The sequence below is a fragment of the Bemisia tabaci genome, chromosome 1, assembly GCF_918797505.1.
Source record: "Bemisia tabaci chromosome 1, PGI_BMITA_v3".
NCBI lineage: Eukaryota > Metazoa > Arthropoda > Insecta > Hemiptera > Aleyrodidae > Bemisia > Bemisia tabaci.
This window is the reverse complement of record NC_092793.1, coordinates 6804174-6822398: the sequence shown is the minus strand read 5'-3', so window position 1 is coordinate 6822398 and position 18225 is coordinate 6804174. Positions and strand designations below refer to the sequence as shown.

General features: G+C 38.3%; 1 protein-coding gene across 1 annotated transcript in view; it reads right to left on the bottom strand.

Annotated features, from left to right (window-relative positions):
* Positions 1 to 5244: 5244 nt before the first annotated feature.
* Positions 5245 to 18225, bottom strand: part of LOC109036146 (homeobox protein six1b) — a 50930-nt gene continuing 37949 nt past the window's right edge. Inside the window, exons 2-3 of the mRNA XM_019050117.2 lie at positions 8930 to 9101; positions 5245 to 6056 (exon numbers count right to left, since the gene is read on the bottom strand). Coding sequence (XP_018905662.1) covers positions 5826 to 6056; positions 8930 to 9101 — 403 coding nt within the window. The 3' untranslated portion in view covers positions 5245 to 5825. The remainder of the gene's footprint in view (positions 6057 to 8929; positions 9102 to 18225) is intronic.

Here is an 18225-nt window from a genome sequence, read left to right as displayed (position 1 = left end):
ATTATTCAATCAAAACCAGTAGGTGGTCGATGAAATTAGAGATTTTTCTGCATGAGTGAAATAATAAAGGAATCGGCACAAGAAATTAAAAAGTGTGGAATTTCCTTTATTTTTGTTTTCATTCTTTTCCTGCTGCTTTTTTATTGCTGAAAACATATCCTGCGTTCAATACCCAGAAAATCTGCAAATTGCGCGAGTACTTCATGCCTCGCAGCAATTACGGTCGAACTTCGATCATGTTTGCGATAGAAGTACCGATGTCATTTACAATCTTAACATTTTCTGATTGCACTCTGCATTTGGCGTCTTAAAATATTTCGACGACTCACTTTTTAATGAATTTTATACATTTCTCCTGCTGCATCATTAAAATAAATTGAAGAAAGCCACATAAATTTTGCTTGATTAAGGTGAATGCCACGAACTCACGTGATATGATTTTTCTACTGCTCTCCTCGCTATGATTCGTCCACCAATCAGCTTGAGTTTTGAGGAAAAGAAAAATAAGAGGATGTGGAAGTCAACATTTGTCTCCTCGTACTGCTTTGCAATACATAGATTGATCTGTCACTTAAACCTACGAACAAAGATCGATAGATAGGGTGTTCGCAAATAAGGTGTAGGCACACCTTAATAATCGATTCTTTACCATAGCTTTAAATGGAGATATATCGATAATCGATCATTCACGCTTCGCCATGGCAGACGTAAGAGACTTAAACGCACGGATAGAAAGGTATCCTTATGTTAACAGGTACTTCTTAGGAGCAGAAAATGTTCTCCAAAGACCACTACTCAAGTGAGAAAAATTTATTTGATTACTTTCTTAAATCATTGGAATTTTACCGCACCACTTTAAAAATAACGTAGCCTTGATTTTTGTTCATTTTGACAAGTTTCTACGGCTTCTTGCTGTATGCGCTTCAGCAAATAAAAAATAAAACCAAGAGCAGCCGTTATTGTGGTTAGTTACTGACATGAAAAAAGTGTAAAAAAGATAAGTGTATGAACGATACTGCTGGATTATCCTTCATAAATTAAGCCGTTTTGACATTAAAAACTATGCGCTAGCAAAGCATGTAAATATATCCAGACCACACTTAGCCGTGAAAAAATTAAACTTTTGCACCAACTGAAACTCTACTAAGGTAAAAGGTAAGCGAGAAATTGTGAAAAGTAGAGAACACTCCAATCCAATGAATCATGACTTTTATTCATTAGTTATTTTACTATAAATTATGAAAATTCAGTAACATCCAAGTTATCTTTGGTAGTGACGTAAATTATGAAAAACCTCATTAATCTCTAAAGACTCACAAGATAATTTTCTTTGTCTAGTGTACATGTTTACATTAACTGTATATGATCTTTGACCCTTTTGCTACATTTTTTAATTATTTACTTACAAACGAAGAAACAAATTATTTACATATTGAAGAAAGAAGATAAAAATAAAGTTATAACAAATTTGTTAATACTTCCAGCCGCAATCTTTGCACAAATTCTGATCAAATCTATGAAATGCATTTTGCTTGCTTTTATTTTGATTTTTTACATTTTATTGAAAAATTTTATCTTCTGAATAGGTATAACCGTGTTACAACGCAAATTTCTGATCAAATACTTGGCAAAGAATTTTACTATATTCCGATTACTCTTAAAATAAATGATCTCAAATGTTCTCCGAATGAATTGCCAGAAAATGTAAATCTGCATAGTGTTTTTAAAATTTCATTTCAAAATCGAAAGAATTACATAAAATTGCCCCGAAAAAGAAATTATGATAGTAAATCAATCACAGCACATACATCAGATAAAAAAAAAAAAAAAAAAAAAAAAAAAAACGAAATACATATTTTCTCTTTTTTCCTGTAGCACTTTTTCATTCAGTTTGTGATCGATTTGCTGGAGAGTTGCAAAAGAAGGCAGGCAAGCATAGGCTTTACGTCTTTACGTGTTTAAAAAAAACTTTCAAGGACGCTAACACAGTAAAATTACAATTTACTGAAGTGCTTTAAAAAATTTAAAACTTGACTGATGGTCTGCAGTTATGAGCCGAAAATTATGAATCATTTTTCCTAATGATAAGCAACAAGAAATGAATATCAACTGTAAAACTAGAAAAACGGGTACATCGAATGGCAACACTGCAAACTTTCTCTTAAACTTTACTTAATGTACGAGTTCAAGGCAATTTCAATTCTTGAAAATTTGCTAGATTTCGTTAAAAATATAAGTTTCTAAAAATTCTCTCTAATAGTTTCAATCCAAAAACTAACTAGTTGTTTGAAAAAAAAAATGAATGAATTTAGACAAAATTGTACTAAAGAAGGCGAGGCATCGCGCAAGATGAACGTGCACTCCTAGTTTTACGATTGATACAGTAAAAAAAACGGTATATTGAGAAATAGTACCAATTAAAAAAGATAGGGATAATTTGAGAGCATTATAGAATAACTAAAAATTAAAAAAAAGTCAGATAATGTGCGCCCCGTTTCGTACTGAATTAAAAGTCTCATTGTAAATAGACATCGTTGAACACGTTTATCGATGAAAAATTGGATGGCTATAGACATATTTCCTCTTAATATCCAAGAATCTATTTTAATGTTGAGCGTAAGACATGAGTTTGCGGGGAAAACAAAGAATTGAAAGTAATGTAATAATGTGTGAGATAACCGTAAGATACAACATTCATAAAAAAAATTTGGGAATTTTAAAGTACAGTTAACATATGTGTAAAGAAGTGAAATTCTTAGAAAAATGAGGAATTTAAAATATTTTAATTGCAAAAAACCATGGTTGAAAAATTAATAAAAGACAATAGATAGGGGGCGAGGGGTAATAAATCAAGTTTGAAATAATGTATTTCCGTCGTCACACGTAGAATAGATTGAAAAGAAAAACAGCTAGGCCGGTAAAATGTGACAACTTCTAAACATAAGGTGTCTTAGCAAAGAAACAAAGGCGCATGAAGAAAAAAACTGGAAGAATAGGGTATGCCCATCGACGACACGAACTTTCCTGAAAAGGAACAAGGTGTTCTTGAAAGAAAACATCATCTTAACTCTTTTATGAACTTATCTTGATCAAAATACTAATCTAAAACATATTTAGTGCACGATATTTGTGTTGAGAGGGTCCTAATAGTAGCAAAAAATTACAATATATGTACAAATATAAATCAAATATCACATGAATTCAATTAATTGAGCCTGGCCTACTTCGGATTTTTGGGGATATCTCATTCCAAATATGCATAAATTAAAAAAAAAGTTCACAACAAAAATGTTGTTTTGGTTAACCATCTAAGTTTCAGTATCAATCAAATTTCTTCAAATGTAATAATTTTTTCAAGAGTAGACGTTGAACAGGAAATCAACTGAGCAAAGTCTTTTCTACGTCTATAAATATGGTTTAATTTTTTTCAACGTGTTGTGATAATTCCAAGCGAATTCCCTTTTTTGCAAAAATATGAAACTAAAGACAAGTTTCGGTTTTTCGTCCAGCTTTCGGTCCAGAGACTTCATAATTTGGACAGCATTTTGCAAATTGGCGCTATAAATTCCGGTTCATCTGAAAAAAAAAAACTCATGTGTATAGAGAAACTAATGGCACATACGTTGTTTTTAAACTGGGCCGGAATTTATAGTTCCTAATTGCAAAATGAAGTCCATTTAAGCCTTGTAGACATTTAAGAAACATTGTAATTCATTCTTTGCCAACCACTGTGGTTGATTTACAATTCCATTCTGACTTTCGAGATAGGAAGTTAACTCGTTAAAGGTAATTACATAAAAATGTTGGTTGAAAACACTGGGTGTATGAATATAGTTGAAGATGATCAAATATAATTTGAGCGCTGGATGGAAGTTTAAAAAAAAATCAGCAAAAAAATGAGCATGATAAAATACAATTTAGCGGCAAATAAGTACTAATTAGTGAATAAACAATTTTCATTCATAATAATTTCGTGGAGGGATTTCTTTTTTTAAAAAAATGAAATAAAAAATAAAAATAATTTCTGTAACCATTATTGCCTCACCTTGCATTTAGGTAGAAGCTTATTTTTATCCTCGGTGATCGCTAAAGAAACTTAAGATAAATAGCGTAGTAAAAAGTACGTTGAATTGCCGATCTGTGGATTTTCAGCACCAACGCAACGCCTTGATCATTATCTACTCATTAAGCTTTTATATAACACCTATTACCTTTAAAAATGCAGCGAGAAAATGCAATTATGGATCATGAAGTGTGGAGTCAATTACGAATAAAGAAAATTCCCACATTTCTAGTGTGACTTAAATGTAGCTGAAAAAAAAAAAAAAAAAAACTAGAAAGTTCATGCAGCAACATTGCTTTGGTACCAACAAAATGTGAGTAGTTTCCGACATAGAAATGAAAACGAGCGTCTATATAGCCTCATTTATACCTATTTAAACAAATTACAATGGAAATAGGTACGGAGTAATTGGTTAATGCCTTTGAGATTCAATCAATCAGCTATTTGAATTTATTTTTGCGAACATTGTTGCAAACAACACTTACATTCATGAGCGTTTTGCAAGAAAGTGCTTATCCTGAAAAATTCGAAATGTTTCGAAATATTGGCAATATTTGATACAAAATACAGTGTGGAAAACATTGCAGAAATGTTTTAAGGAGATTTTCTTTATCAAAAGTTTCAATATTGAAGGAAGGGATATTTTCAAAAGACGTTAATGTTATTTTAATTAAAATATTCCGAGTGAAATATTTTCAAAATATTTAGAAACTAACTAAAATAAATTCAAGGGGGGGGGGGGGTATGTAGGATTGAAACAATGAAAAAAAGCCTCCGGCAGTGGATACCTTACTTACGGGCTGTACACATAGACATAACATCCGCGTTCTGGGCATAGAGTTCCGGGCGTAGCACCCGGAGCAGTTTAAGCCACACGGCTCCAACACCCGAAACTTTCGGCCTCTGAGCTCGGAACGGACGCTATATATCTGCACATCCTGTAGTTTTTTTTTCCGAGGAATATTTCGTATTGAGGAAACATACAAAATGAAATGCGTGCTATTTTTTTAAAATAATATTTTAAGTTATTCAGTTCTCGATGGGTGCAATGGATCAAAAGCAAAAAATGGGTAAACAGGGCCTTAAACATGAAAACGCTAAAAAAAGCATTTGCTGGCTAACGTTCAGCACAAAAACTAATAAAATAGATACAATGTTGACTCAACATTTATTTATTATTTCATTTTAAAGTTTTTGCTGGTGAAAATGAGACTGTACAGCTCGAATCGTTCTGATTCGTGTTTTCATATGTATAGCCTTGTCCGCACACTTTTGTTTTTGTTTTTTTTTTTTAATCTATTGAATTCGTATTTCATGCTTTGTTTTCTTGTGCTTTATTTTTCTCTATGGGCAAGGTACATGAAGTGTGAGTTTGAAAAACAGAGTTAGAAAGAAAGGACCATGAATGACAAACAAACGAATGTAAACGTCCCCAACGCATCGTCCCGTTGCGTCCGGAAAAGTTCCGGGATACATCGGAAATTTCAAAAATTCCAGAAAAAGTGCCGGAAAATTTAAAAAATGTCGGGAAAAGTTCTGGAACTTTCAAAACACTCCGGGAATAGTTCCGGATTATTTAAAAAAAATTGAAAGTTCTAAAATTCGAGAGAAGTTCCGGAAAATGGGAGGAGTGTCTGAATGAAGAGAAGCTGAACGAGGACTCGGAATAGAACCAGAAAAGGGAAAGGATTAACAACTACTTCATCGGACGGTTTATCACACGGGGCTATCACTGGCTATGCGCATAGCCAGTGGCCCATTGTCACAAGGAGTGATAATCCTGGAGCATCGCAGTGTCGGATTGCATGTAGGCGGAGGTCGGGCCGGTGCCGCGGGAGAGCTCGGCGCCGATGGGACGAGCATTGACTAAATTGATTTGAGATTGATACGCTGCGGCTACCGCTGCGTTGGACATGACGGTCGCCGAGAGACTAGCAGGACTCGGCTTCAACTCGCTCACGCTCGAGAACAGATCGTGGTGCGATAAAGCATCCTGAAACATTACAAATCATCCCGTTAAACATGGAGTACCCTCATGGCAGAGTATGATCACTGGTCTCGTGGAGACTAAGTCCCTTATACTGAGAGTCAAGACAATTTGAATCCATTTCAAATTGGTTCCCGTATTTTAGCCTCCACAGTGTCACAAACGGAATAAAGATTACATTTTCACCATTGCAAAGAGTATAATCTGGAATGACCCGGGAATTACGGGTTCGGCAAGGAACAAACGGAATGAGAGGAGAGAACGGAGAAGGGCATTTGAGAAAAGGGCCGATCAAAGATTACGAAAACGTTCATTTCTGTAATCTTTAAATTCCCGTTTGTGTCATCCAAGAGCTTAATTGTCTTGACTCTCAGTATAAAGTGACTCTAGTATCCTAAGTGGAGTCATGAAGGATCCAAAATGGACCACTAGACATGTACGAATTTCAGCTTTCTTTCTGATACATTTACGTAACTAAAATTCACGTAGAACACAATGCGCACATAGAAAATTACCGAAATTATCTCCTTACGAAGATATTTTGATGATTCATGATGCGTGAAATCAAACACCCGTCTTCATAAAAACTCAATGCTCGACGTGATTCCATCGCGGCGCTAACGTTTTATCACGACAGTCTCTGCCGATGTAACCATCTGCTGGCAACCTCAGTCTTGATGCTTGGGCCCAGCTATAGCAAATTGCTTATAGTTTAACAAGTGGGTGGGGGGGGTCACATGGTGGAAAATGGAAACTTGCTCGATTGAGAGGCTTGCAGAAAACACGTTGTAGTGCCGATTTGACTATCGCTAGAGCTTTGATGTTTCTTGTGATCGGGCAGTTCAAATCTCAATGTGAGATAAAAACGTTAATATTCTTCGGTTAGGGAGTTGGTTTTCCATTCAGTAATTCCCGTCGTGTGAATCGTGTTCTAAGTGAAAATCTGGTTAAGAAACATGTATCAGATTGCTTAAATTCGTACCTTGTCTAGTGGGCCATAATGTAGTGGAGGCCAGAAACACGAACTCTCCCTACTCGTATATGGTCAGAGACAAGAGACCTCCACTGGTATCTTGGCCATGGTGGAATCTTTTACTTTCGGGACTTCAGCATTCTACTGTTGACTTACTCATATGATTGATATTCAACAACGTGTTGGCAGTTTCGTTTCGCAAACTAGCCAAAAATAGCCCAAGTTCGGGAAACTCGTTTGGCTCAAGACTTCACCCGAAGCTCATCATCCACCATGTAGGTAGGTCAACAGCCGAAATTAGGGTGATGACTGTTGCTCCCTAATAATTGCCCATAAAGAACTGTTGAATTCCCGAAAGGAAAAGCTTCCACCTGTCGCCAAGAGGCCAGTGGAGGGTCTCTTGTCTCTGGTGGTGGCTCTGAAATGGAGGAGATGGGAGCGGGTGAAAAGGGGTCACTCCCAACGAGAGTAGCCATAGACAGAGATGGAAAGTGGAATTTCACAAAATTTGAAATTTATTAATTTTTTTCGGAATTACAATTTGAACCTTCAAAGATCCGAAAGCGTTTCAAATAGTATTCCTGTTGAAGGGGAGTTTGGAGAGAAAAGCCCCAACATAGCCTCTGAACCAAACGAAGACAAAGGCTTGGGGTGAAAAATGTCAAAATCTAGAATCACTGTTTCTATTCCTTTCTTAGCCTTCTGAATGCATCCCTAAAAGTTTAAAAAAATTTCGTGAAGTTTCATGAGAATGAAATTGAATCAGTGAGTTCGAAAACACACCAACTCGGAAAAAACATTGTTCAAGAAACACCTAAAACTGCGCAGCGGGCGAAGAAGTTAGTTCAAGAAAAACCTTTTTGGTACAAGTACTTAGAGACTTTGTAAAGCACCAAGTTTAAATCGATACACCATGTTTGATGACAGCGAATTAGGCGTTTAAAAATTTCCGAGTTGGTTTGTTTTCGTTCTCACCGACTTTCAGATACTGATTTTTCATAGTCTGCCCTGAAAAATGTATATTTTTCGACCGGAATAACGCTTGAATATTTATATAACTTGTTGGTACAAGGTATACTGAACCGAAAAAAGAAAACCGCAAGATCAGATGGTCACCCGTTACCCTTGAAATGGCCAAAAATTGGTATTTCCAATGAAATACTTCGATTTTTCCCGTCGCTGTTTCGAGCACTTCCGATTGCAATTTCGAAATTTCCTTTTGCGTGCAGATGCTTCTATCCATAAGTGTTACTGAACCGTAAAAAAGTGAAAATCGAAAAAAACCCGAGTTGGTGTGTCTTCGAACTCACTGATTCAATTGTGAGTGTGTAGAAAACAGTGAAGCGCGCAAGTCTTATGTGGATAGTAATGATTTTGAAACACCGCAACCGAGATACGCATTTTTGCAATTTCACCGTCAATTTCTTGTGTATTTTTACCAGGTGTCCGACTGTCCGGTCATCTTTGCCGTGTCAAATGCCAAAAAACCTTATGATGGAATGCACCACAATTAATTCTGATAAAATTTTCTATAATTTCTTTTTATTGTGTGATAAGCACAACTGACCCATTCTCTCGTGCTAAGGAATAACGCCGTAAGAACATTCGAGAGTTGCCAAATTTCCCTCGATAAAATGCTTATTTTTGAGGAAAGTTACGAATATTTCCTTTACATTTTCAGAATCTTTAGGTGAAATTGCGAACAAAAGTATCTGAAAAATTGGGAGGAAAATATTCATAAGTTTACTAGGAATTTCGAGTTTTATCAAAGGATATTTGGCAACGCCTACGGGGTTTTTCCTTAGCGCAGCAGCGTTGATGCGAGAAATGGTTAAGTTTTCACGATTTCTGGAGATCCAAAGCCTGCAATGGAATCTACTTAACAACGTTGTTTGAGTAAATTTACCTGAGATGAGACCATATTGTGATTTGGAGGGATTGAAGTTTTCATGTGATGGTGAAGATCGCCGTCGATGGACTCCGAGGACTCATTGGAGTCGAGCGTTGAGTTGGGACCACCTAAACAGCCCATCTTATCACTACCATCGCCCACTCCAGACGGGCTCCTCACGGATGACCTGAAACAATAACAAGCAACACAATTTTAATTAATGCATCTTTTCCCATTTATTCATCTTATTTGTCCTCCACTACACCGCCGCGCCGCGTCGCACAGTGGAGCGGACCTTTTAGAAAGGTCGCACATGACATTTTTGACTAAAATTGCAAATTTTCATGCTAATGTCGTCACATTTTAAATTGCACAGGGGTCAACTTGAAGGAAAGGAGGAGTATTGATGAGAATCGTTTTTTGGGCCCACCCATGCATTTCTTCAACCCCATATTTTTTACTCATTAAGGGTCTATCGTGCATGGGATGCATCATCAGTAGCATGGCTTGCTTTGCGATACATCGATTGATCTGCCATTTGGACTGCATTTTGCAATTTGGAACTATAAATTCTGGGTCTTCTGGAAAAACACTTATGTGCATAGGGAAACTAATGGCGCATACGTTGTTTTCAAACCAAACTAGAATTTATAGTTCCAAGTTGCAAAATATAGTACATTTAAACCTCTGAAGAAGGATCGATAAAAAGGGTGTTCGCAACGAGCACTTAAATAATCAATTGTTTACTATGGTTTCAAATAGGGAAATATCGATAATCGGTCATTCACACCTCGCCACTGAACACATCATGGTCATTGCTGGTGTCCTTTAAGGCATATAATACTGATCTAAACATAGGTCTGAGGACCGATTTTGGCGAAAAAATGCGAAATTTGCAGGTTTGCGGTCGAATGCCAAAAAATCAGCATTTTTCGCCGAAATACACCTTTGAACCCATGCTCAGGTTAGTATTAGACCTAAAATGACCATGTCATGATGCATTCCGTAAAATATAGACCTTTAATAAGCAAAATAATTGCAGAGTTGAGGAAATTCAGTTAGGATGAGCCCAAAAAAAGCCCCTATCGATACCCTGCCTTTTGATGCTGATATCGCGTTATTTTAAATTGTATGGGATGCTTATAGATGGAAATTTTACGTAAAAACCATTGAAGCCACTTTTGAGACTGCTATGATTCGAAATAACGTTATTATGAGCTTTTAAGGTTTCCAAATTGTATCCGACTTGTTCCATTGTGCGCCGTGTCAGAGACGGAGAGCAAACAGGCCGCGACAACCAGCCACCAGAATCGGCATCACTACTTGGTGACGACAATTTGTCCATCAAAAGTGATTTCAAATCAAATTAATTCGATGTCGATATGAGATAGCGACGCTTCGTACAAAAATTCCCGACAAGGGTCCTCCGTGTCGAGAGGCAACGAAAAATCTCAGTCTCCGTACCAAGTTGCCGCACAGTGGATCGAGTCAATGAGAGAGGTCGGACATAAATTTGTTTCCCTTGAGTGCAGATTTTTACTGTTTAATTCGTCAAATTTTGAATTTTAAGGGGTCTTCAGGAGGAACATTTCACAAGGAAACCAATGGAACCACTTTTAAAACCTCAAAGTTTTGTATAAACGGAGTTAGAAGCGTTTAAAGTTTCCAAATTTTGCCCGATCTCTCCTACTGACTCGTGATCCACTGTGTCGTGAAAAAAATTAACGGACCTCCATTCTGACCGGTTTTTTTCATCGGTGTTACCCTTTCTGGACCCCCCTCCCCTAAATATACCTGATGATCACCATTTGAAGCAGTTTTTTCATTATGGTTTTTAATAAGAAAACGATATCGTCGCCTCCCTAACATTAGAGCGTAACTACAGTCTGAAATGAACCCTGTCCGCCACACACTTTTCTGGACAAATCTCAGTGTGTAGTTCAGTGGCGAGGCATGAGTGATGTATTATCGATATTTCCCCGTTTGAAACTATGATACCCCTGTTCATCGATCCTTTTCCATAGGTTTAAATGGCAGATAAATCGATTTATCGCAAGACACGCCACGCCCCGGGCTACTCTCTCAAGTATCCTCCAATGCCTTGGAGACTTAAACGCTGATGGAGAAAAAACAACAAATATAACAAACTGAAAAAACATCACATATGAAAGGAAACGAGCAACGTCTTGTTCTGTGTGCTGGTGTGCAATACTGCCGGGATGAGGGAAAACACCATACGAGCGTTTAGACGTTGCCTGTTTCCTCCGATAAAACCGAAGTAAAAACCGAATTTATGAGGAAAGATTAAACATTTTTCTTCAAGCTTTCCATACGATTTTGTTCGCAATTCAATCTGAAAAATCTAAAAATTTCAAGGAAATATACATGACTTCCCTAAAAAATAAATATTGTATAAGAGGAGTTTTGGCGACGTCTGAAGGCTCATACTGTGTTTTTATACAGCACGCCAGAATGGATCAATTATTGAAACACTCATTGAAAATAAAAAATTGCTGTAAGAGGCCCTGTTTCACTTATGTTAAACAGCAATTTCAAGTCTCGGAGAATTATTTCTGTACGATTCAAAATCGTAATTAAAGGTATAAAAAATGCGCTTCCTACACTGCCGTGTTACGGAAGAACGCCGAAGATCATTCAGTAGTTGACAAGTTTCCTTCGATAAAATGTTTATTTTTAAGGACGTTATGAATACTTTCCATGACATTTTTAGGAACTTCATGCAGGCGGTATTGCGAAAAAAAAAAAACATCTGAAAAATCAGAAGGAAACTACTCATAAGGTTACCAGGAAATTCGTCTTTTTTAAAAGGAAATTTGGCAAAAGCTAAAAATTCTTACGACGTTTTTCCTTAGCGCGGCAGTGCAGTGCTTGGCAATTCTTGCAAGTTGTAACAGTGTTGCAACTCCATTTAAACCCATTAAATATATCGATTCTATAGATGAGGCAGGCTGCTCATCTAGAATCGATTGTTTAACATTGATTTAAATGGAAGAAAAACAGTGTTGCCAACACTGAAAAAAAATTCTTGAAATGGTAATTTTACCAAGAAAAAACTGGGATCAAATAGAACCCTGAATTCTTGGTAATTTTACCCTGTTCTTAGTAAATACACCGAGATTTTTTTTTTCAGTGAACTTCCAAAAAATCGCACCTGCGGCCCGATTATTGAAATTGATATAGACAAAGCTATGGACAAAGAAGACAAAAAGGACATGGAGAGATCGTATTGGTGGAAGCGGGTGGTTGCAATGGACAAAGGAGGTGGGTAATAGACTATAGCTAATGGCAACCCACGAGAGATCCGACAGTTAGTCCATCATTTTCTCCCTTAGTCTATAAGAGCCACCCGTTTCAACCAATAGGAACGCTCCTCACTCTCTATGACTTCTTTGTCTATCGCTTTGCCTATCAATTTCAATAATCAGCCTGCAGGGTAGAATACATGTCTGTGCCAAGGGATAAAATACCCATAAGAAGTAACTATTCTCTAAGAAGCAGCTTTTCTAAAAGTATATGATTTGTCTCCATAAGTTACCAATAGGAACGCTCCTTACTCTCTATGTCTTCTTTGTCTGTCGCTTTGTCTATCGATTCCAATAATCAGCCCGCTGGGCAGACGATGGCGGCTAATCGAGGTTAGACACGGTCGGCGCGGCGTGAAATATCGTGGCTCCTCTAGCGTAAGGGCGAATCTTAATTTCCTCATGAGCCGCGGAGAGCATGGATTTATATGTAAAGCAAGTCCCACGCGGAAACTGCGATGCGCCCTTCCGTCAGAGGGGCAAGGATACAGCGTTAAAAAGGGGCCGGAGGAAGAGCGGGCATAAGTGATAGGGAGATAAAAGATGGGCGGAGTATCCTCAGCGAGCGGCGAGGAACTGAATTGGGGTGGTAAAAACTCCCATTTATCTTCAGTAAAAGCCCCTATTTGACAAACGATTATCTCATGATTGCGCCTTTTAATCTCTTTTTAATCCACCCTTTTACTCACCGTATGATGAGCCATGTTTGGGCTCCCTTCAGGGTGGATCCTCAACTTTGGCAGAAAGCATTCTGGGCACGATCGATATGTTTCAAAATACTGGGGGCTGTACCCCCTGGCCGCTAAAGGGCACAGCTGGTGCAACAGCTCAGACCTTTCGGGGTTCATGCAGCCACGTCAAAATAAAATTAAAAGGCTTTCCGCGAGTTTTTCAAGGACTGTCGACTGAAAATTCAAGGACTTTGTCGTCGTTTTAAGAAAATGTTTCATGGATATTCAAGGACGTTTATCACAAAAAATAAAGAAGCTTCTTCCCTCCATATTTTCACTCCACCGAACCGCATTATAGCAAAGTTGGAGCTTTCATAATAAGGAGCTCAAACAAGTTAAAGTTACAGCAAATAAAAGTCGAAATTGTTTCTTCGTTTCACACATATTATTCACTAAAATCCAAGCCTAAATCTCATAATTCAAGGACTGGCAAGTACTTTCACGTATTTCCTAAAAACTGAAGTATTTTCAAGTAAACACGAAATTGAGGGGAAAAAATCAGGGATATTCAAGGACTTCTCAAGGCTGCACAAACCCTGTCCTTGTGCCGTAACGTCTCCACAGCTGAATCGATTACACGATGGCCACTCCCTTTGAATTAGAAGAACTTTTTTAACTCCCCTGAAATAAAATTGCATACGCAACGAAATAAAGGATCTTAGAGAGTCTCCGTTGATTCGCGGAAATCATTTCATTCGAGGGCGCTGCCTATTAATGCAGACGTTTTCTTTACTCTACAGTTACTATTTCAAATTCCCGGTCATCAAAATGATAACTATCCGATTAAGAAAAAACTCTAGAAATATTGCTGGAATATAGTGAAGAAACATGATGTTAGGATAGTGCTCGAACGCTGATGTGCTGGGTCCATTAATACCATTGTTCATTCACTGAAAAAATAGTGAAGTTGATTTAACATTCTGGATGTCAAAAAAAGTGTGCGAGAACTTACAAAATGCTGAATTAACTCTTACAGCAGTAATTTTAGCAATGTCAAGATGTGAAACTAACTGCAGTAACGGGTAATTTAGCACTTCGTGAGTTCTCGCACACTTTTTTTTACATCCAGAATGTTAAACCAACTTCACTTTTTTTTTGGTGTTGAAGACATTGAACGAAGCGAAAATTAAGAAGAGCAAAACCGGCAGAAATAAATAATATTTTCTCTAGTATTTAGCCCTCCAAAGGTATTTTGGATGAAAAATTTCTGGCTATCCGTTGGAGCTGGGTTCTTTTCCGGAAATTTTGGATTTCATTACATTGACGAAATTAAGCCACAAATGACTGCTAAGACTGGATTTCCAGAGTTTCGGTGAACTTATTCCGCAGAATCATGAACAAGTTCATCGTAGGTATTATACGCGAAACGCTTTTAGGTTCTAGAAGTTATTTTGGTTTCACCTTCCTTATAAAAACTTGTGTAATATTTAAAGTACCGCGCGCATGTTTTCCTTACAATAGGATTTTTACTATGCGCATACTGCAGTATAAAACTTCATTCAGTGAACACACACCTGACAATAGCCGAGGAGAAATAAGTATCTTGAAATGCATTAGCATTCTAATAATAATAGCTCATGTTGATTCTGAATGCATTCCATAAATATTTTTGAATTACTCTTCCTCCTTAAAAACCTCCCGATCAACTTAGGAGGTGGCACAGGCTTTATGATTTTATCTTAGCGTGATGCTGAAAAATGGCCGAGAAAATTCGTCACCACTCAAATAAATCAGAATGAATTGGTCGAAGCGCGTCGTCGTTTCCTCATATACTGCCGTGCTAAGTGAAAACGCCGTATGAACATTCAAGAGTTGCCAAATTTCCTCTAGAAAAATATTTATTTTTGAAGAAAGTGATAGATGTTTGCCCTTGAAATTTTCAGAACTTTTAGATTAAATTACGAGCAAAATCCTCTGAAAAATCGGAAGGTACAATTTCATAATTGTTCCTGAAAAATCAGAATTTGTTGATGGAAATTAGGCAACGCCTGACGGTGCTTAGTACGGCAGCATATATGAGATGGAAAAAATATTAGCATTTGAAGAAGAATAAAAAAAGTACAACTTGACGCTCGTCGAGGCGGAATAAAAAATGTGGTTCAATCAAAGAAGAGCCAGCGGTCCAGGCTCCATACGTTCTCAGGAAGGTGTCGCCAGGAGAAAATCATATCTAAAATCGTCTCACATAGATTATTAGGGGGACACAAATTGATTTTATTCATTCCCGTGCTTAAAATATTAGAGGTTCTGACCTCTTCAAATCCTCCTCAACAGCGCAGCTCGGACGACTCACTTATCTCGTTTATGATTCCACTTTCCTCAGCCTTTATTGTTCATTCTTTTTCCCTTTTTTATTTCTTCATTGAATACCGGACGATGATATGGGCTTGCAGACGCTCCATGCATTGCGTATGACAGAAGAATATTTGCAGTGAGATACTGGTCCACTAGACAAGGTATAGTTGGGATTCTAAAACATTTCTGTGAAATTGTCACCTTTTTGTTGACGTACAGGCGCTTTATCATCCCCCTCCTTCATTCGCTATGTGTAACTCCCGCAGCAGCGATAGCCGGTTCGATTTTTAGACATACGCACTCTTTATAGACCTCTTGAGAGACCTTTGAGCATATTTCTTCATTTTCAAAATGACTATTAATTTGGACATATCATAGCATATCTCGGGCAAACTTAACCTTAATTTATTTCGAAATTCAAAAGAAGGAGACATCTAAAGTGTAAACGCGATACAACTATTCTCGCAAGATGGATTGCATATGAAACATGTAAGAGGCGATGGCGTGAGTCGTGAAGTCGCAATGCTCTGCTCTAGTTGAAAGCAACATTACAATTAAGACAAACGGAAACAAACACAACATGGAAATAGAGAGAGGGAAAGGATGCGCGTTAACGACGGCGCAGAGATACAACTATTCGTACTTGATGGACGTCCGTGCTGCATCTGAAAAATTGAAGGCGCGATGACGCGAAGCGTGAGCTCTCAATGCTCTGCTATATGCTGCCGATGAGGTGTCGCTCAGATTCGGGAGAAAAGTTTAAAAAGAGGCCCGAACACATCTCTCCTACCTCCAGCTGTGTTATTCACGTATGTAGCATTCGAATAAGACAAACGGACAACACAGGTGCAGGGAAAGGATGCGCGTTTACGACGGCGCAGAGATACAACTATTCGTACTTGATGGACGTCCGTGCTGCATCTGAAAAATTGAAGGCGCGCGAAGCGTGAGTTCTCAATGCCCTGCTATATGCTGCCAATGAGGTGTCACTCAGATTCGGGAGAAAAGTTAAAAAAGAGGCCCGAATACGTCTTCCTTGTCGTCGGCTGTGTTGAAACTCGTTCTTTCTTCTTTTTTCAGGTTCTTGTCTGATTCTTTTTTAGGATGGATTTTTAGACCCACGTCTTAAGCTCGTGTAAACCGCAGCACTGACGCGGTTCTTATGGAAATAATGGTGCTTGGATGCGTCTAGTGGCTTTAATTTTTTATGTTTTCTTTAATTTTAGAAGTCTGTCGGTCACTTCTATACGTTCAATTTTACAATTTTTACTCAGTGCAATAAATAAACTTTGAACCTGAAAATAGCGTAAACTTGTGCTGCTTTGCCAAAATTGTCTGAACCCTTCTCCACGAAGGGGATGCCCCATCAGGAAATATCACATTGCGCCCCTTTAACCAGCCAAGGGTCTACGCCATCAGATGCGAGCCAGTCCGACCCTGGCGTGCTTTTATAATTTTTGATCAGTGTACCTACTCTGGGAGTTTAAAAAAGTACCACTGGATAATTCGAGTTCACAGGCTGGCTGCCTTTTTGGGCCCCAAGAGCTACATGAGGTCATCAAACCTAATCTCCAAATGTTCGAGTTGTTCATACTCTCCCTATAAAATTACTCTACTGTCTCCGTTCCCTCTTTCATTCCGTTTGTTCCTTGCCGTGGTCCTAAATCCTCAGTCCATTCCAGTTTGTAATCTTTGCAATTGGTGAAAATTTTACTTTTTACCGGTTTGTGAGACTGGAAGCGTAAAATGCGGCAACCAATCAGAGATGGATTCGTATTGTCTTTAAATCTCAGTATAAAGGGGCTCTATTTTTCGTGAGCACGGCAGCATTGTGCGGCAAAATCGAAAAATCTAAAATTTTCCGAGGCGGTCTACAGCGGCGCGAGGCTGAGCGACCAGATGGGAGGAGTTGAGACTAGGAGTAGACTGGATCTGGTATCGGGTTTCAGGACAAATACAGCTTACTCCAGAGCACCCTCCCCCCGCGCCACCGCAGCCTCCCTCTTCCTCCCCTCCCCCGGGCTGCTTTGGGTCATCAACGTACAGCAGCTAGGGCTGAACGCTGGAACACGCTATCATCATTTCACAATCCAACGATAAACTGTGATCTTCATCATTCATTCAAAACCAGGAGATCTGCCTCCACGATCGGGCTAATCTGCTTTCATTTGGCACTGTTCTATCGTATCCCGGATCGAGATCCTTATGCTTCCCTCTTTCTCCCCGTTTCGTCCGTATATTCATATCCTCGTATCCCTGATCTCATCTGAGGAAAAATATGCCTCCATTTACATGACGGACTCGAGCACAGTGGCGTGGCGTGCTTTGCGAATCATCGATTGTTATGCCATTTAAATCTATGGTAAAGAATCGATTAATAAGGTGTTCGATGCGAACACCCTGTTTATCGATTCTTTTCCATAGGTTTAAATGACATAGCAATCGATATATCGCAAAGCACGCCACGCCACTGCTCGAGCAAGTTCGAAACGTAAATTTCATCCATCTATGCAATGTATAAAGTTGAACGCTACGAGGAGAGTTTGTCGTTTCCCGGACGAAGAAACGTAAGTCCACTCCAAGATTGCAAAATTGACTCAAGCAATTTGACAATTTCAAGGATGCTCGGGAATGGTATCCTGGCGTGATTCGAACCAAAAATTTCAGCGGTTGTTGGTTAAAATGCACTTTCGTATTTTTCAAAATTTGTTTGTTGCAACTTTTTTTTTTGAAAATTCAGAGCGACCTCTTGATGCATGCTATTGGCTACAAGAATCGATGATTTGATATAGAGGAATACATTTCCCCATTTGAAGCGATGGCAAAGAATCAATTTCTATGATGTTCGTCGTGGGTACCTTAATACGTCGATTTTTTTTCATGGGTTTAAATGACAGACCGGTCGATAGATCGTAAAACGCGACACAAAGTGGCGAAGCGCGGGAAACACGATATTTTCCCA